The following is a 20,875-nucleotide window of genomic DNA, read 5'->3' on the forward strand; positions in this document are numbered from 1 at the left end:
AAAGGCAAACACACATTCTCACAGTTGGTGTTTGGCCCTGCGGATCGTTTTGGTTTACCCTGCCATGGTGTTCAGATATGCAACTCGGATACTTCTGCCGCCACTCCAATAAAACGGAGGAGAATGGATTCACTTGTCCTCCTCAAAGTAGTGAAAAATTAAACTCAGTAACCTTTCCAAAACGACACAGGATAATCCAAAGATCTTCACAGAGAGTATTTTTTTTAGTCTAAAGTCGTTTCAATCATTTCGAAGCAGAACAAAATGCTAAGAACTACAAAATTCCATTCACCCCCATTATATTGCAGTTGCAGCAGAAATCTCAGATGGATATCTCAAAACCTCAGCAGATAAAATTAAATCTATTTGCATGGAGAGAAACCACTAGGGGTGAACTGAACTTCAACAGTTCAAAGGCTCACAACTCTCCTACAAGCACAGAGAAATAACAAGAGGGCCACATACACGGGAAGAGTGACTGGGAAAACACAGATGAGAGCATGGCAGAAGTGGCAATGAGTTTAGGAGATTCAGGGCTGAAGAACTGGAGTAAAGAGGATTATGCTGTGCAAAATACTGATGAAAGGATCCAGTGCTTATCTTATTGTAAAGAGGACTTCATTCATTTGTATGGCTACAACAATGTAGCACTGAATTGAAGTTATTCACCATTCAACACCAATTCAACAACAAAACCTTTCCTTTTTTGAGGTTATCCTTCTTTAAATTTATTTGTAATGTTGAAAGCCTGTAGCGGTGTGAGAACGACTGATGAAATGCATCAAAATTTTAAAGGGACAGTTCACCCCCACCTCGCCTATCACAATAATTATGCTATCGACTTATCGTATGACATATGACCTCAATCTTTTTGCTGACTTTGATATTCCCTCTCACGTTTAAATGTTTGTTTACGTAGGAATGTCACCAACATTTTTGCCAACATGACATAATAAACAGCAAAGTTTTCCCAACCATTATAAGAATACCGGTAGCCTGCAGCTGCACTTTTGGAGTGAAACACAGTCTTGACAGTCGTTAGCCTGCCAACCCCTGGCAACGAGCCACAAAGTCTGTTGTTTGTAGTTTACCCCTTTAACAACTTCGTCCTCCACTCGGTAAATCCACCAGCAAACCGCCTGGCTCCCAGGCCGTCCATTCCCGGCAACCGACTGCAGCACATCGGATTATGGAGCGGTTTATGGAGGTGTTCCTGGAGCTACGCTAAGCTTGTCTATTAGTTGCAAGAGACATAACTTGGTTTTGATTTTGTTGGATACATTTTGTGCTAAATCTCAAATGGAGTATTACTGGGCTAGTCCTATAAATGTACTATGACTTCACATATACCCTCTTGTATATATTAACAATTGGCAAGGTGGTTCAGTGGTTAGCATTGTCATCTCACAGCTACAGGGTTCCTGGTTCGAACCCTAGGGTGTGGGAGCCCTTCTGTGTGGAGTTTGCATGTTCTCCCCGTGTCAGCGTGGGTTTTCTCTGGGTACTCCGGCTTCCTCCCACAGTCCAAAAACATGCATGTGACTCTAAATTGCCCATAGGTGTGAATGTGAGCGTGAATGGTTGTTTGTCTCTATGTGTCAGCCCTGTGATACTCTGGTGACCTGTCCAGGGTGTACCCTGCCTCTCGCCCAATGTCAGCTGGGATAGGCTCTAGAGATGTACCGATACCACTTTTTCCTTCCCAATACCGATTCCAATCCCTGGACCTTAGGTATCTGCTGATACCGAGTACCGATCCGATACCAGCACGTAAAATAAAAATGGATGGGATTTGAATTGTTGTATGTCTCAACTCCTAAAACTCTATGTAAAATATTAAGAAATAAATACATAATAGAATGAATGAATGCCATAAAACTTTTTTATTATTATTATTATCCAGTGTTGACACAGATCAAGACACAGGTTAAAGTGCAGCCACACAATTTGGTAAAAAAGACATTTTAAAGGCTACAGTAGAATGCTTTTTAAACTCCGCTCCATTTCCGTTTCATTTCGCCTGTAGCGTGCGTATGCATAATGACGTGAGGCATTACATGGTATCGGATTGGTCATAGGCTGTCATTGCCGATACCCTATACCGCATTTTAGGCACTATCAGAGGCATTTCCGATACTGGTATCAGTATCGACTCTAATAGGCTCCAGCCCCCCGCGACCCCCAACAGGATAAGTCGTTACTGAAAATGAATGGTTAATTGATTTTTTTAAAAATTTGTTTTTTTCACTCCAGTTCCAATATGAATATTCTTAAGCATTGAAAATGCTCTAAAAATGACAGTAATATCATTTATTTCATTTTTTTTCTGGGACAGGGCCACTTCTTAAAATCAAAAATACATAGACTATTTTTCCTCTTACCTGTAGTGCTGTTTATCAGTCTAGATTGTTTAGGTGTGACTCACCGAGTGTTACAGAAAGCGGCCATAGAGATATCCGCCTTCTTCTGAATATAATGCAGCTAGATGGCACTCAGATTGTAGTACTCAAAGAGCCACAAAACATACATATATATGTGTATATTTGTTCTGCGCAGTGATACGGTTGGCAGGAAGCATTTTACAATAATTGTTTTGTTTTTAGCAAAACCAGAAGCTCCAACTAAGGTCAGGTAACAGCAAGGCATTTAATGCTATTTATTAATCAATATGAGATTAGCTTAATGTTACAGAAATGACTGTTATGCCTGTGGATGCTATCGAAAGACTTGCTTCTTCGTAATGTAATATAAGAGGGATCTTTTTACCTTGGGGTAAATGTGGCCATAAACAATTAAACTGCAAAAATGTTGTTAAAAATGACTTATTTTCACCTAGTAGGGCTTATCCAATTGCATTTAGCCGTTAGCTGTGACTTCAAAATAAAGTGAAGGTCCCTCTTCAGCAATCTCATCATCACTCACTATCAGCGCCTGTAATTGATTTTGTACAGTGTGAAAACAAAGCTGCATTCAGTTTTATGAAAAGTCTGATAAGCAACCCCGAGATGAGGTTGGCATTTTACGTTCTGTCACCTTAGTCACAGATGAACGCTCATCATCATCTCTGTGGGGCTCCCTGCTGTTACAGCTCCCAAGTGCAGCAGCTTATATGGGCCAGCATCAGGAAATAAATTCACCGTTACTCAGAATCTCAGTCCCAGTCCGTTCACATGGCCCTGGATAAAAGGATGATAAATGAATGCAAATATATGGAATGGGGTCTGCATCAGAAGCTGGTGTCAGTGCCACCTGGGCCTGTGTGAATGTGTGTGTATCTGTGTAATCATAGGTATTTCATTATTTTACATAATTGTGTGGATGTGAGGGTGTCTGTGTGTGTGTGTGTGTGTGTGTGTGTGTGTGTGTGTGTGTGTGTCTTTGTGTGAGAGGAGAGTCAGAGACAGGAAGGTGGAGGGAGAAGGAGAGGGAGCGGGAGTGAAGTACAAACATTTGTGGCCTGAGTGTGTTTTTGAGAGGTGTGTACCAAAGCATTTTCACAGGTCCTTGTTTAGTGCAATATGAAGGACGCGCTACCCTTCCACACCCTCCCATCAACATCATATGAACCCACATTAGCTCTCATCCCTCTTTGAAGTGCTGCGAGCTTCTGCAGTCCAGCCATCACAACCCAAACATTAGACGGCTTCCGGCAGTGAAAGGCGGGAGAGCAATTTGAGGTCAGGCATTACAGCGAATAGCAGCCACATCAAACAACCAGCAGGGAGCATATTGAAGGCCAAATGTGCTGCCAACATTATCTTTTATATAAAGTCAATAACTATGCTATGCTGACTGAATGTACATTATGATGCATATTAGGATGTCAGAGGATACTGTCTGCATGTAGAGGGATGATTTTAACCCGCTAATGTGTGAACTAATGTTACATAAGCTGGAATGATACATTCCCAGTCTGTGCAGCCGCGAGGGTCCACGTGAAGTAAATTTACTCATCTGCCCACGTCCGTCAGGTTCTGGTGTGGAAGTGTGTGTGCAGCCAACAATTCATGACAATGTACACCAACTTAACATGTGATCACACGTCTACATATGCAGACTATAACTGGATTAGTACTGGATTTTTAAGGCAGACACTGACACTGATACTTGAGAGTTTAAAAAAATATGATGTAACAGTTGTGCATATAAAATTGTGATACGGATCCTTTTCTTTTTTTAAAGAACAGTGACCGTAATAAATACTGATGGAAACACTTAAATGTCTCTTGTTACATATCATATACTCATACAGTTTATCTGCAATCAGCTTTCATTTTGAATTATATAACCATAGGCATTTTTTGGCAGGAAATGAAATGATTGAAACTGAACACCAGATTTAGCTGTGAAATCCAGCGAGATTAGTTGTATCCTGGAGCTAACATCTCTAACATTTTGAAAAGGCAGGCTTTCTGTAAATGTACTATAAATCATTCAAACTATTTGACAACACAGGCTAAAGAAGTTAAGTGTGAGCAACTAAAACTAATTAGTTAATAGGGAAAGATGATGGAAATTGTTTAAAAGAGACCAATGTTAACAGTCGGTAGGAGACAGAATGTGCACAGCGGTCTGCCACCCACCCAAACCTCCTCTCTAAGATCTTTTTCAGCAGATCAACATTGTGTTACTTCTCTCTTTGCTGCTGAAAGAAAGCATACATTATTTGCATGCCGACCGGTCAGTTAGGTCTAAATATGTTGTTTTTAGTATTCACGAAGAACCGATGCTGTTGTCTTTCTGGTGAGCAAAGTCTTAAATGTAATAACAATGATTAGGGCCCAACCAAAGGAAGTCTTCATTTTACAATATGAGCATCAAGACTGCCACTGAGCGAAGAGTTAAACGTACAATTAATTTTTTGTGACTCAAAATCAATGGCTGCAATGGTGTTTTAAGACACTACTTGAAGCAGCATTAAGTGAAATCTTTAGGGCTGTTGCGTTTTAAAAAAAAATAGCCCAAAGGAAGAGACATAAAGTTCTCTGAGTTATGTTGATTTTATTGCCTTTTCATTTAAATTTAACTACCATTTAAACACGCTCCTGCACTCTCACACTGTGGTAGATATTTTGTTTAATGCATTGTGAACGTGGGTGAAACCACATTCTGTGAGCCTGCAGTCACAACAGTTATTGCCTTTTGCATTTTTACCAGCAGAATGATGGAATTTACCTGAGCAATTGTGAATTATTTGTAATAGTCATTTGAAGTTCTATATATATAAATATGGCACTGCACACATACAGTAATGCTGGTTTCCGAGTTTTCTAACATGAGTCAATTATTCATGAGCACTTGGCTTAAAGGGGTACAAGATTTTTTGAAGTGGGGTCATATGAGGTACTTATACACAGTCAGTGAATTACCTACAGTGGATGTCAGTCGACATGCCCCCAGTTTGGAGAAGCAGGCTGAAGTACTGATACGGAAGCTAAGCCATGAACCGCTGTAGACTGAGTGGCCACGCTCAGCAGTCAAACAGGAGTCATGTTGATTTCCAGGGCTGGTACCTGCGGTCATTACACAGGCTAATAACATGTCGGGCAGGAGATCCAAAGTGTGGGATCATTTTGAGAAGGTGAAGGACGAACTCAGGGTCATATGTAAACTCATCTTCATTGGTCGACTACAAACATGACGTATCATCTGAAGCGTGTCAGTAGCTACATGCCCATTAGCCATTTAGCACAATCATTACTGCTTTGCCGGCAGCGTCATTAACAGTGTGTGGCGTGCACTTGTAGATAAAATATAGGCCTATATTAATGAAGGCTCATCAGTACGGTTTTGTATTTCTCTGTAATGTAGCACAGTGTTAACAATGTTACTGATACTATTCTTTCTCACACCTTCAGCTCAAACCATTGTGTTGCCCCGCCCAAAATATATCATTAATCATGAAAATAATATCGTAAACATGCGGGCGACTAGTCGACTAACGGCCCTAAATGACGACTATTGGTCGAGTAAAAAAATTCAAAGTCAGGGGCAGCCCTAAAAAAGTCCCATTTCAAAAAATCAGTTTAAGTGTACACTAAACTAAGAATATTTTCCACGGTTTTACCCTCCCATCAGACAATGATTTCCAAAGGGGAACCGAAGACGTTATATTACCTTCTTGAAAGCCAGATTCCATTGAGAAAAATGCTAACTTAACATTGCATAACACAGGAGCTGCTGGTCTACCGCTGCCTCAATCAGTTATTTTTATTGTGTTACTGTGTGATTTTGGCCATCAAAGTGGTGAGTTAGGATTCACCAAAGTACCACAACAAGACAAACAAACTACATGATCGAGGCAGCAGTAGACCAGCAGCTCCTGAGTTCAGGAAGGTTAAATTACTGTTTTACTCAATGGAATCTGGTGGCTTTACCGAGAGTATAGATGGAGAACTGAAGTCATTCCACATTGGAAAAGTCTGTCTGACAGCAAGTTAAAGTGGTAAAAACATTCTCAATATATCGTACACTTAAACTAATACAGATTTTTTAAGGTGGCTAAAATATGTCCACCGCAGTACGTTCTTTTGCTTCCGTGTCGGCACTCCTGCCTGCATGCTGACTACGATCTGCTATAGGTAATAAAACTGATCATACCTCATACAACCCCTCTTCAAAAGATCCAACCTATTACTATAATGTGTCTGACTTTATATCACAAACATGTCAACCACCACTGTCTCTTCTTCATAATTATGATTCTTATATAAACACAAACATTTATCATCATCATTTGGCCTCAGTGACAATCAGCATCATCATTCAGCATGGTATCATGAACTGATCTGTCACAACATGTCCTAACAAACAAGCTGGATGTCCTTTACCACGCCACAGTCAACATCCAGCAGTGCTGGGTAATAATACAACAGCACCATGACCCGGTGAATCACTACCTACATATGAGTGTGTTTGTCTTTATTCTGCAAAACGTTCAAAACAAGGCAGCATCATTCTGAGGTCAAACCTAAAGATATCCTACCAGGCAGCAGGCTGTGTCTCTGGTGCCACAACTCTGTGCCCTGACTGTGAACCAAACCCCATGCAGACATTATTCAGGCATTCTATATCAGGACAAATAAGTTGGTGTGAGGTTACTGCTGCCAAGTATAGAAAAAGAATTTGCAGTGACTGGCTGAACTTTCTTGTACTCATTTTATTGACACGTATTAAATCCATCCTATCTGGAAGACTGGAAGTACTGTTTGGCCTGTTGTCAGCAGCACTGAGCTGTAAGTAATCCTGACATAAATGACCCATCACATTACTTACATCTGCTGTGTTCACATCTGTCTCCCATTCATCTGCGGAATCTTCCACAGGAGTCTCCTTAAACCTGGGACGTTTTCACCAATGTTCCACTCACAATCTGCTGCAATGTAGCCTCTCATTTGTAAACAAACCTGCTGCATCTATCCCAGTTGTCCAAGTCCCTGCCCTTTATGACTTGAATGCCTTTCAAAAAAATTATCTACATCAAGACTCGTTTCTGCCAGTTGAACTTTCAAAAGATGTGCAGCTGGCACACATTTTATTGGATGCTTCGCTCATGTCTTTTGCCAATAATCTATCTTCCAAATTCATTTTCATGATTTTTTCTACTGTTCAACATTTTAACTTATAGCTGGCAGACTGTCTTTAATAAATCACTTAGAAAAAGATGTGATAAACAATACATGATAACTTAAGGGCAACTTGTGTCACAGATGTTTTGAAACTGTCTTTTAGCATTATGATTTAAAAGTTCAAATTCGAATAAATATCATACCATACTGTTTTAATGCAAAGTCCTATTTCAAGACCTGCATGGGATTATGTTGCTGCTGATTGGCTAACGGGTTCCTTCGACCACCCTCCTTGAATGAACTTGCACCAATAAGTTGCACAACTAAACAGCATTCACATTTCAGTAACCTTATGTCTTCACCAGTAATGTCACAGTAGCCAACTTAATTATCAGGAGACAAAAAGTAACTAAGTTATGGACTAAATGTATCCACAATCCTGGGGTATAAAGTTGGGCTCCAGCTCCCCCTGCATCTTGCATGGTTGCAATGTTACTACATCAACAAAATCTGACCACAGACAGAGAGACAGACATCCAAACATCCAGCAAAATACTAAAAACAGCCTCTGTGGCAGTTCTTGCTATAGTAGGTGATACCAGGATCACCTTTTGCCATGATGATACACACACACAGACTCACAAGGTGAAAGCAGCACCAGCCATCGTGACGTTATCGCAGCTGGTACGAAGAAGCAACAAGAAGTACTGGGACAAACAATGAAAACATGCATGTATGGGATTCCTTTATTTAAACTGTATTCATCTGGAAAAGAAACAGGTCTTCTGTACCAAACACTGCACACAAGAGAGCTGTGTACAGTTTGTGTGTTATGAGAAACAATTCCAGTGACTCCCAAACCCCAAGAATATTTACAAAATACCATTACAGAAAGCAATGAAATGTGCCATATACCCTTTGGTGGACGGTTTTAGTTGAAGTGTTTCACAGCGCCATGAGCGCACATATTTTTAGAATGGACGACTCTTTTGGGAATCAGCACCATGACCTGACATTAACAAACCCAAACTGGCAACAATAGCTTTTCCCCAGCAGCTGTTGTGAGATGAATTACAAAGAAATGCTACGTGATTAGTCAGGGTATGGTGCTGGTTGACAAAAAAAGCAACTTGTTTTCAGGTACAAGAGAGTATAAGTTGCTTTGTAGCAGTTTGACTCCGGTTAGTGAGTGAAAGTCTTGGCTCTTTCAAGAGCCAGTGTGAGACGAATCTAATGCATCTTGGCAATGAATAGTGTCCATTGATTCCACCACATCAAACTCACTTCCTCTTCACAGAGCCCCTTGCATGTCTCTTCCTTCGGGTTTTTTGTGTGTGAGAGTGTGCGTGCACGCATCGATAGATTCTGTTAGAACAAAGAAAACCTATCCAAGATGAGAATTTATACAACTTTCATGTCTCCTCTGACAGTCCTGAATGAACTGCCAACAGGAGAGAAATGTTGGACCTATTTATTTGACACTGATTGAGAGTGACTGATTATTCCAGGGCACGGCAACGGTTGCTAGGCTAGGAAGGTCATGTTTATGTTGACTGATGAAACAAAGGAAGCCTCCCCACAAACAAACAGAAGATGCATAGATGAGTTGACCTCAGATCCATGGTATTAAGCCAGAAATTGTGGTATGACCTGCTCTTTTCTCAGAGCAGAGAGAGCGCCTCAGTGCACAGCGACAGCAGTATCAGTGTGAGATCTCCTGAAGAGGAATGGAGCTGTAATGTCATTTATCTACAGGCCTCTGTTAACGTTTGCTCCCAGGGAAGTACGAAATTGAGATAAAAGCTGGTGACCAATCGAGTGTCAGCCTGCCTAGTGCCTGGCTGCGCTGATGACGTACTGATAAAAGCGACGGATGAGAACACATGCTACGTCTTCAGATCTCAGTGGCTTCATTTATCCAGGGCTCTGCATAGCATATTAGTCGGCAGAGCTTGCAAACGTTATACCAAAATCAATACTCGGCTGACTGGTTTGGTCCTTTTTTATTATGGGTCTGGTCGTAAAGTTAAGTATGAGTCATTATCAAGAACAGCATAATTTCCCAGATTTATGCCATTAACGAGGGCCTTTCAGTCTTTGGTCTCATAAGTGGCAGTCTTGTTTATGAATGTGGAGAGCATACAGTGGTCCAGGGTAGTGACATGGGGTTTCACAAGGAGCCATAAACCACCTTCTCATGGGGCTAATATTGTCCAATCAAGACAATGGACTTCGATCCAGCTGATTATATATATATAGCTCTTTGAAAATATTGTTTCACTTTAATAATATATTACCGTTGAATGCATAGGTTTCCACTCCAGTAACATATGTTTTTATTAACATATGCTGCACTTGGCAGAGTTTTTTAAATCTACGGCCAGTTTTTCTTCTTCAAGAGCACTTCAGAGTTCTGTGAATCACACTGTGTAAACACTTGACATGTGAATCATTTTAAGTTTCAACTAGATACAGTAACATATGTTGTTAGTAAGATGTCCAGGACGTGCATCTCTAAGCTTCCTATCTTTCATGCCTCTTCTCTTTTGTCAATGCACTGTACAACCACACATTCATTTCCATATATTCAGCTAAACTCAAATTTATGAGATAAAAAGATGATTGAACTTCTTGACAAAACCAGGTACGAGTAAATGGCAAACCACAACACTAGCTCTCAGCTTCCTCGACTGACTGTTGACTAAATCTAAAAACACTGCTGCAGCACATTAAGTGTCGCCCTCAGCTCATCAAGAGACGAACATGCAAAATTATTACTCCTTTTACTGACAGATCTGTATTTCCTTCACCTTTGAATTAGCTGAAAATAAAGTGCAGACATTCCTAAATCAAACTTGGTTTCTGATCTGAAGAGTCAATCTCCAGAGCTCTGACTCGCCAAGCAATAGCTTTTTGGTCATTGTCTTTATGATGATGGGATTGTGGATCATTTAGATATTTCTTGACCTCAGCAACAAGTCTCTTCTCATCCATTCTTCCTCACACACAAGACAGCTGCAGATTTCTCTTTATAAATCAGTGGTGAGGAGAGGAGTTGAGCTGCCGTAGGAGCAGAGAAAAAGAGCCGCTATGGGAGTCAGTAGAGAGCGAGTGGGAGGAAATTTAATTCCAGGGGTGGCAATGCCGGAAATAGAACAGTGGCGTGAAGTGCTTTGGGGCAGCGCGTCCAGGAGCGCCAACATGTGTCTAGCCATCAGATTGGGGTTGTACATTGAAAATAAGCGGGCCATATTTTTTGATGCACGCCGTTCGCCCACAGCTACAATTTTCGTATCACATTTTGCCAGAGCTGGAGAAACATCTGGCTGAAGCCATCATAATTCGACACTAAAGGGAAAAAATGTTGTTTGTTATTGGTTTGAAGAAATACAATCATCTGTCTAAGCCCACAACAGAGTGACTGTGCTCTTGCAAAAATTAGAAGGGAACCCTTTTTTGGTGGATAGCTGAGCCCTGGCTTTTAAATGACTGATCCCTGCAGAAGAAAAAGCCATATAAAACATTAAAAGCCATCCTAGGTTGCTAGCTAAGAGGTTGTTGTTTCACGCACAGAGCTAAAACGAAGTGAGGACCCAGGTCTGGCTTTGCAAGACTAGTTTCATGGAGTGACAGGGATTTTCAAATTGGCAACAAGCAGTGTATGGGGAGGGGAATTCCATCTGAGCTTGGCAGCCATCAACAGGCGTATACCAGCAGTCTACATCCTGTGAGCCAAACTACAATTTTTGAAACAAAAAAGCAGACTTGGCATTTCAAGCAAGCCACTGTCAATTTTGCAGGCTGACATCTGTCTTGTTCATATTAATGAAAATCACACTCAACAAGACAAAAGGTTTTTAAGATGAGGACTGACCACTGTGTTTGACAAATTTAACATGTAATTCTGGTAATGTTGGCTGGGGTTGCCAGAGTGTCATTAAAGCAAAATACAAAGTTGCTAACATTAGCCTACATTCTGCAAGCATTCAGGACCTGGTTCGAGACAATGGAGGAAAAACTACTCAGTGGATATGGAAGTCATGAACAGGGTTTTTTGTGTGTGGGTTTTCCTGTAACCCCACATACTAATATAGCTAATATTGAAAATGCCTTGGAAGCAACACTTCATTAGGCAGTAAGCCAGTTAGTCATGCTAACCTCTGCATCTTTTGCAAGAGAAGATAAATACCTATTTAATCCAATTCTTCCACCCTTCAAACTCTTAACTAAATGCAGAGTATTGATCTTTCTACAACTCTGTGCACACTGCTTCAACGTACTGAGGAATCCAATGCTTGACAGGCCTAATTAGTTACAGTTTCTAAGCTATGGTTGGCCAATCTCTGTTCTGAGAAGGGTTTGATCAACAGTCATTGACACCAAATGCATCTCAAAAGGAAAAAAAAAAATCCCAGGTCTTACCTTGAAGTCGCAAATACATGTCACCATATTCCCGATTCTTAGACACTCCCCATCGAACTTGCATGTGTTGGTGTCGCACAAGAACAGGTCTGTGTCCCGGTCATCAAAACCTGGAGGACCAAAGCCAACAAGAGACATCAGTGACAAAGTGTTTCTCTGTTCAGCCCTCAGGCAACTCTGACCTGAACCCCATCCAGGGTCATCCATAATGAGTGTACACCATTAGTCATGGCTCCCACAGCACAATACACTCTTTGATCACATACTGTGCACTTTAAAAAGACAATACTAGTACATAGTCTTGTCCTTAGCTGCCAAAATGATGAAATACATTCAAAAAACACCAGTCTCTGGACTCTACTGGAGGGACAAACAAAATCTATTTCCCCATTTGGTGTTTAGATGATGGCGATGGACAGCATTGTGTAATACGTTGGTCCAATCTCCCTAGGTGTTCAACAGGGGTGACACCTGGTGACTGTAGAGGCCATAGCATATTATTCACATCATTTTGCCACGTATGAAAGGATTCATCTTGTTTCCCTGCTCATTTATTCAGTTTTTTCCTGTGATATTTGTTTTTGGTATTTGTGTAGAGTGAGGCTGACTCCGGGGCGTTGTCCTGGAGAGGCAAACCTGGGATATGATCCGATTCAGCCTGCGTTAGGGATCTCAAATGACTCCAACAAAGTATCCTGAATCAAATCAAAGAGTCACATGGGCATGAGACTAGACTGAGCTCGGGGCTATTAGTCTACCTGAACTGATTGCTTACAAAAAGCAACCCCGTGCACATGCAGGCTTATTTACCCTACAGCATAATGTTGTTAATTCAAAAGTAGAAAAAAGCAAAGCTGATGTTTTATTACAAGTATGCTGCTGATGCTAATTCAAATTACTGGTGAAAAAAGTGAAACTCTTTATGATATGATACTGGAGATACTGGCACAGGCCACAGTAATGTTAATTTATGAGGAGCAAAACATTTCCAGTATTATCATTTTATCAAACCCTTTAACTTCAGTTGTAAAGGGGGAAATATTTAATGAGGAAAAAATACTCTGTGGTTATTTTGATGATGAACTACTAATTGCCTGATGATAACACGAAGGGGGCTGATTACACTCTGTTTTGGGATGTTGTGTAGTCCTGTAATACTGTGAGACTTTTTTTTTATTTCTCTGATTCTCAGCTTGTTTGTACAGTGTGTATATTTGAAGCGCTTAGTGCGCTTATGTAATTATTATGCATCTATAAAATCTGCTGCATCAGCTTTAAGAGACACTGGTGCCTGACTGATATACCAATTATATAAGCTTATCACAGATATGTTGGTACCTGCATCAATCTGCAGATATGCAAAACAAAATTACAGTATATGCATGAATGATGGGCTGGTTCGCTATTTGTGGTTAACCCTAACATTTCCTTATGCCAAGTATAACACTTTGTTGTTGTATTTTTTTGTTCAGTGTTTATAGTCTTTAATTTCAGGTTAATGTTTGATTGATAACAATATAACTGTCACATTTTAATGATCCTTGCCAAAACTCTTCGTGAATATGTTGATTACAATGACATAGAAGATATGTTGTTACCAAACTTATACACTCAAACGTGAAAATTGCTGTCAGCCCTCAAAGGCCATTGGTCAAGCTCTACTCGTCACCTTCAGCTCAAGTGCACTTGCAGGGTAAAGAAAAAAAATGTATTAACTGTAGCTTTGTCTCTAACAATTTAACTGTCACTATGGATGCACATTTCCTCCAAAGCATGATATTGCTTAACAACGTGCACAACACATTCTCAAAGCATTTCCTAAATTAGGTTTTGAAAAGGAATCATAGTTCATGGTCATCACGTTACCTACCTAATGTAACATGAAAATTAGACTTGGGCAGAATTACAGTATTATAGTACACTAAGTCATTTAAGTATCCAGACGGCATTATTTTTACCATCAAAAACACAGGTGCTCTTTTTTCTATCAAAGTCTTTGTATGTAGCATGCGCCACTAGAGGTCAGTCTCTGGTCTCTACTGTTCGAACAGGCAGTTGGTGGTAGTGGGGATAACGTTACAGGATTGTAAACAGCTGGCCAGCAACAGCAGAGGGAAAGACCATGGGGAAAACAACATATTTTTAAGGGTTTATTTCTACCAAACCAGGGTTGGTGATTGACAGGACAGTGGACTAACTTAAAGACTAATGGGAATAACCAAGATCATTTTGGTGAGTTTAATTTTGTTTCTGTCAAGAGTGTTCTAGTGTGAGTGGGGCGTCGGTGGATTAGTGGCAGAGCAGGCGCCCCATGTACAAGGCTGTTGCCGCAGTGGCCCGGGTTCGAGTCCAGCCTGTGGTCCTTTGCTGCATGTCTCTCTCTCCCCCCCTTCACGCTTCACTGTCCTGTCAATTAAAAGCAAAAAATGCCCAAAAAAATATCATTAAAAAAAAGAGTGTTTCAGTGTGAGTTAAGGAGGCAGTTAATTTAGTTGTAGTTCGGTGAAATAGAGAATCTTGAATTCAAAAGGTTTACAGTTGTATTTTTCTGTTTAATAAGGAAAACTGATGTAAAATATACCTTTCTTGACATTTTGTCTATTGTGTACATATTGTGCTGTCAAAGCCCAGAGAGCTTAGGGAAATGAGGAACTCACTGGTCAGGGGGTTGTTGACTTCTGGCAGACGGCGGTACAGCCTCTGGGGGCAGACCCCCGATTTTTGGCATGCCGGTTTGATTTGGGCGGAGGAGGCGAATTTCCGTTTCCAACTTCGGTTTATAAGTAAATATGCTGAACCACTGCAATGGATTCAGAGTTTGCAGTGATGCCAATTATGTCCCGCCTCGTTAGTTCACCGCACAGACCGTTTAACCTGGTAACAACTGCAGCCAGCTCAAATGTGATTGGTCAATATCACGCGGACTACAAACAGCCTACAACCGGAAACCAGGGCTCTTCCGCTCTTCTTCCGGAGGCAAGATCTCCGGGGTTTGCCTACAGACTCTACATTCACTGGATGTAGAGTCTGTACATCGAGACTAGCGCTGCGCACTAATACGTCACAAAACTTACACCATGGTGAAATTTCAGGAAGGTATGAGCATATCGAAAATTAGGTACTGCACAAGCCTAGTGACGAAGCATGTAACATGACATTATGCATATACGTTACTTTAAGTACCTCAACACTGACTTTTGTTTTCACAACAAATACAAACAGTGGTCTCCTGAGTCAAAGTCCCATGTTTGTTTGACCCATCCACAACCTACCTTTGCATACTTAATCACTCTTTTGTATGACACATGGATATATAGAGAACTGGATAATGCTGGTACTCCGGTTTAGCCTTCCACTAACTTGAATGAGGATAAAATAATTTACTTGTTCAGCTCTTCTAGACTTTCAAAATGTCCAATTTGTCTGAATGGATTAAATTCCCAATAGTAAAATTAGTCATTTCGTGGGGGTTGTGACACTCAAAAAATGTATCCACTGATTTACAGAGACCTCTTTCACAGTGTAAGTCTATGATAAAAGTCTTTTTGAGCCCAATGGCATCACATGAACAATTTGACCACTATGTGAAATTGGCTTCAAAGCTGAGACAATGTATAGCTGCAGCCATGTTCCCTTTGCAGCCTACATGATACACAACTACAAACTGTGCCCACCACCAGTACAGAGAGTTGACAAACACACTGACGCGGCAGTTATTTGAACCCTGCTACAATGCGACATTGTAATGAAAAATATGAGGGCAAACCTCACAGTAATCCACTTTCTAATTCATTATACATGAAGACCTGATTCCCCCTATAAGTAGCAAGATGCAACCCTTACCCTAACCCAGTCTTAACCACCTATCTTTTTACATGGTGGGTGGGTCACAGAGCTGCTCTGGCTGAAGGTATACCTACTCATCAAAGCCCGGTGTTGTTCCTGGAGGCTTGATACTGCATCACCTGACATCTTTGTATGCTCCTGTCATATGACACACAACAGCTTGCAGTACATAGGTCATATGATCAACCTCACTTTTCACCACATGGACTATAATTCACCTGATGCACTCTAATTCACATAAGCCAATGTAATTCACATAACCCATATAACAGGTTTGTGCGAATTATAATGCCTTACTTTTCATAGGGAAAGTACAAACAATACAAACAACAGCCTGTGCTACTAGCACAAATAAGCAAAAACGTCTTTAAATTTCATAATGTGAAGAAATGACAAAGCTGTTTTCCAACAATGCCTGCAAATAAAGCACAACAAGGGCACCACAGCAAAAGAACACAGAAGACTGTGGAGGCAGATCCGATGACTGGATATAGAGATGCAACACCTTACATCTTATTGTGCCTGCTGTTAAAGGTAATTAACTGAAACCTAAGATGAAGTTTTACGTCAGCTGTGGCTTTGCAGGAGCATTTGGGCTTGGCAGTTTTAAACATTCATATATTGTTTAATTAAGCATTAAATATGACAAATACTGTAATTCAAGAAGAGCCTGACGTTTAGAATGTGTGGTATAATTGGAATTTGAAGCAAAGATACTTATCTTTGATGTTAACAGATGAACAATGTGCGGTTTGTTCCTTTATTTGTCTCAGTTCATGCTCTACAGCCTCATGAGAAAATTGTTTAAAGCTATGTATGCAAAGTATTTTACCTATGTGGTTCACATCAAGTGAAAATGAATTCAACACAGTAAGGTACAAACGTCTCTTAAAGTTATATAATTACATTTCAGGTTATTTTAATTTAATTTATTTAACCAGACATCTCTAGTGTGAACTAAAATCTCCTAATTGAGTGCTTAACTCATCTCACACAGATATTCTCCTTCGGCATGCCATCCTCAGGGAAACACAAATGTCAAATTAGCTTGCTAAAAACTCAGACTGGAGCAGTTATGATGTCGCTGTCAGTCTGAAGGATACTTAAGCAGCATGTCTTACAATGTTACACTCTTACTATCCACATAGAGTGAGCATGTAGCTATGAAGTATGTTTTAGTCATACTTGGCCAAGATTTTATCACTCAGATAGTCCCATTAAAATAACAGCCACCATCCAATTTACATCAGCAAAATGCAAGCGGCAACTTCCAGGGCTGGAAAATGAAGCCAACATCAAAGTGCTAAAAAATGAAGTGCTTTGAATGGCCACTTGAGGCTGGCTCCAGAAGCGAGTCAATCCCCCATAGACATCCATGTTAAATGCTGAACTTTACAGCAGAAATAAACATGTTTACAGCCTGGTGAAAAAAATAATTTAAAAAAATGGTTTTGGTCTCCATCACTAATTACCCTGTGTAACCCTAACCCTAACCCAACTGGGGATGAATCCTTATATTACTCACCTGTTTAAATGTTACTAAGGCTTAAAGTTACACATAAGGGCATGGTCTCTTTGAGTGATCGGTGTGTTGTCCATTGACAAGTCGGCACTCAGGCAGCAAGGTTTGTTAAGTAACGTAACTATGGCGTAACCCCAGATTCAGAGTATAGGCGTAGTCGTAGCTGTTGCTAAATCAGTGTTTCCAGTTTATGAAAGTTATTGTGTATATACGTAATATTCTGGTTGCCTTAAAAGTCTTGTTGGGCATTTGATTGTACTAAAAACCCTTTATGGCGTCTGATATTCAGTTTTACTCATAAGTACATGTTGATTTCATAGTTTTAACACTTTTTACTAGCGAATAATTAGCATTAGCTTTAGAATTATCACCATAGCTGTTCAGGCATCATGCTCACCAAGCTAGCAGCTAGCGTGTATGTATATTATCTACACTCTCTTGTCCTCTAAGAAATCTAAGACTGTGACAGCTTCAAAATCAGGAGTCCTCAAACCAATCGGTGATGTCATTGTGGCGATGTTGATTATTTTATACAGTCTACAGCAAAAACACAATGAAAAACAGCTAAAATAAATTTGCTGTTTTACTGTATAAGTGATAATCACTTTGACTTCATTAAATGAGAGCACTTTGGAACTACCTTTATCATTTTAAATAGTCCAGGTGCAATCGATACCAAACCTTACAAGTGCTGTCAGCCTATATATAAAGTTTAATGAACCTAAAATGAACCACATCTCACAGGTATAAAACAGCCAGACTTTGTCACAAAAAACCTCTTCCCCTCAACATCACGAGCCAGGAATTTTACAATGCTATTTTCTATTCATAGATAGTCTTATTATAATAGACACTTAGACTCAGCACCTTCTGTAACCTAACTGTAATAGCCGATGCCCCTCTCCACTTCTAAAAACCCTCCTTGGCATGGAACAACCTATCAGGCAATAATACCCCATGGAAGAGAGGCCCAATGTTAAAATGAACCTGCTATTTGCCAGGGTCCTGAATGACCATAAAGTGCAAGCTCTCTGTGCAAATATACAATCATCCAGCCAAGAACAGTGACATGAGAGGTCTCGACGCTTGGAGTGCATGGATGGAACAAAGCCCTTAGCCCAAAGAGGGCCATGCGAGGCAATCTGGAAAGCCACAAAAAAATTGGCACCCAGGCAACTGGCATGGAGATACCCACGGGAGAAAGGGATTGTTATGATGACAATCATCCTACTGGCTAGGTGTATATAAATAGGAAAATATCAGATCCATTTCACACCAGCTGGTAGATTCTTTGTAAGATGGGGAATGTTTTTGTTGTTTGGGAAATTACTCCAAGCTACTGATTTGATAGTCTGATATTTCAGTTTTTCTTTTTCAAGGTTTCCTGGCTAGCAGGCTATGGAAAACCAAAACAACAACAAAAAAAAAGGAATTGTTTTAAAATTAAAGGAAAAAGAAAGACCGTGGCTCCTCCTTGTGCCATTAAACTGTCTTCTGTACCAAGAAACAGATGTGTAGCTTGGACTTCTCCCGTAGGACAAATACATGTATCACTTGTAAACAACTTAAAGGGATTCGTTACAGATGGAGTCACCCTTATGAACAACAGTACCATCAAAAACTACAGATAAAATGAAAAAGGCACTTTGTCTACACTAGAATTACAAAAAGCGATTGTTTCCGTGAACTGTTTACAAGGTTGCAAGTGACGTATCAGCTTTTGTTAAAGCTGTCAAGCCTCTGAATGAAACAAGTAGAAAACATAATAGAATAAATGTCCCAGAAGATCAGCTCTCAGAAACATCAGGGCCAACACGGTTTTGGCTTCAAAGAAAATTCAGTGCAAATCTCAATTAGTTATATGACAATGATTGCCTTAGAGCGAGTACAAATATACATTTACAGAACTGGTACAGACTGAAAGGCAATTTCTCATACTTGTCAGTTAAAGGCTCAGGGAATGCAATATTCTTAAAAATGTTGTTACTGTCACAGTAATAAATGACACACAACCCTGATGTGCAAGTAAGTTTTCATCATCCTAGGAACATCGTCTTTTACCCATAATACAAATTTGGCCATTGCCACAGTCATTTTTCAGATTCTCTCAAGTGGCAGCTGTTTTGAATTCTGCAATCGGAGTGCATACATTTGGAAAACATCAACATCACTATTAACAAGATCTGTTGTTAAAAAGCAATTTCTTTATGCCAATAAAACAGGAGCAAAACTCGTGCACTAAAATAAGGGCTGTCAGGGAGATTTTTCTGCAGAGTGAAACTTGTTGTGATTGTAAGAAACAGCTCAGAGCGAAGTTTAAATCTAAACATGATAAGTGGATTTTTTTTTCTTCAATAGCTCCTTTTCAAATGTCTACATTTCCTACTTGAGCCTCTAGGTTTGTCCAAAGACAAATCACTTTCCTTGTTGAGCAGATAAAGATACTAACCCTGACAGCTCTGCACACCCATTGAGTTTTTAGAGAGTGTAGCATCCACATCCGCACCATTTAACAAAGTAAAGCATTTACTGTTATTGTTCTGTCTCCCAACACCTGGGATCCATTTCTGAGCTGAAACTCAGTTCTTATAACTACAGAGTGCCTGTCTACAAAAACAACAAAAACAGAGTGCTTGTGTAGCAAAAGAAAAGAAATCAGAGACGTGACAGTAAATGTTGCAAAACACTTTCCTCTCTCCTTCCAACACTTGGGCATGAATCTCAAAAGCTTTACATCATGACTACACAACATTTTATGTTGTTCCATATTTGAATTATCTTTAAAGATGAGCATTTCCAATTGAGGAAATATAATTACCATAAGACATAAATCAACCATAATTGTCATTATCTGGCAGCTAAGTCTTTTGATGGAGGTTTTGGAAGTATTGAATATCAAAGAGGTTCTTGGTAAGTCGATGAATCTTTATTCAATCTTTTATTATGATGGGAAATACTGCGGCACTGTGATCACTGTTAAATACTAAACCCTGATTCAGAATTGGAGCTTAAAATAGCAGCTTTAAGATTGGCATCCCCAGTTCATTCATTCACATGTGAGAACATAGTACAATACAGACAGTGCAGGGAGTGCAGTTGCACAGGGGCCCATAGGATGCGGGGGCCGTAGAGAGAGCAGACCCTTCAATAGCGTGTTGAATGGGCTCCTGTTATTAATTTAGATTGCCACCTCAGAAATACATCCATGTTCAAAGAACTCATGTGAGGCCAACTGCTATCTACGCCCTCTTAAATGCAAACCCATCTCCATCATGGTTTCTTTTCTTCTTCTTTCTTTAATGAGAAAGAGTCAGTAGAAATATACTCTACAATAAACTGTGTACATTACATAAACTATAAAATAACAAACTATGAAAGGAATCTTTAAGTGAATAAATATTTTTCTTATTTTATTTGGTATTTTGTCATATACAGATTTGCACTGATTATTGCTGGGTAATATGTTTGTTGTCCAATGTCAGGTTGTAGCTAGTCTAGATGCAAAATTTTGCACTAG

The 20,875-nt window shown here is 40.0% G+C and overlaps 1 protein-coding gene across 1 annotated transcript in view; it reads right to left on the minus strand.

Moving 5' to 3' along the window:
* The window catches only part of tmeff2a (transmembrane protein with EGF-like and two follistatin-like domains 2a), a 152,885-nt gene that overhangs the window by 122,114 nt on the left and 9,896 nt on the right, over nt 1-20,875 (minus strand). Inside the window, exon 2 of the mRNA XM_049594828.1 lies at nt 11,991-12,100. Within this exon, the coding sequence (XP_049450785.1) occupies nt 11,991-12,100 (110 nt within the window). The remainder of the gene's footprint in view (nt 1-11,990; nt 12,101-20,875) is intronic.

Source organism: Epinephelus fuscoguttatus, linkage group LG13 (genome assembly GCF_011397635.1).
Source record: "Epinephelus fuscoguttatus linkage group LG13, E.fuscoguttatus.final_Chr_v1".
Classification (NCBI taxonomy): domain Eukaryota; kingdom Metazoa; phylum Chordata; class Actinopteri; order Perciformes; family Serranidae; genus Epinephelus; species Epinephelus fuscoguttatus.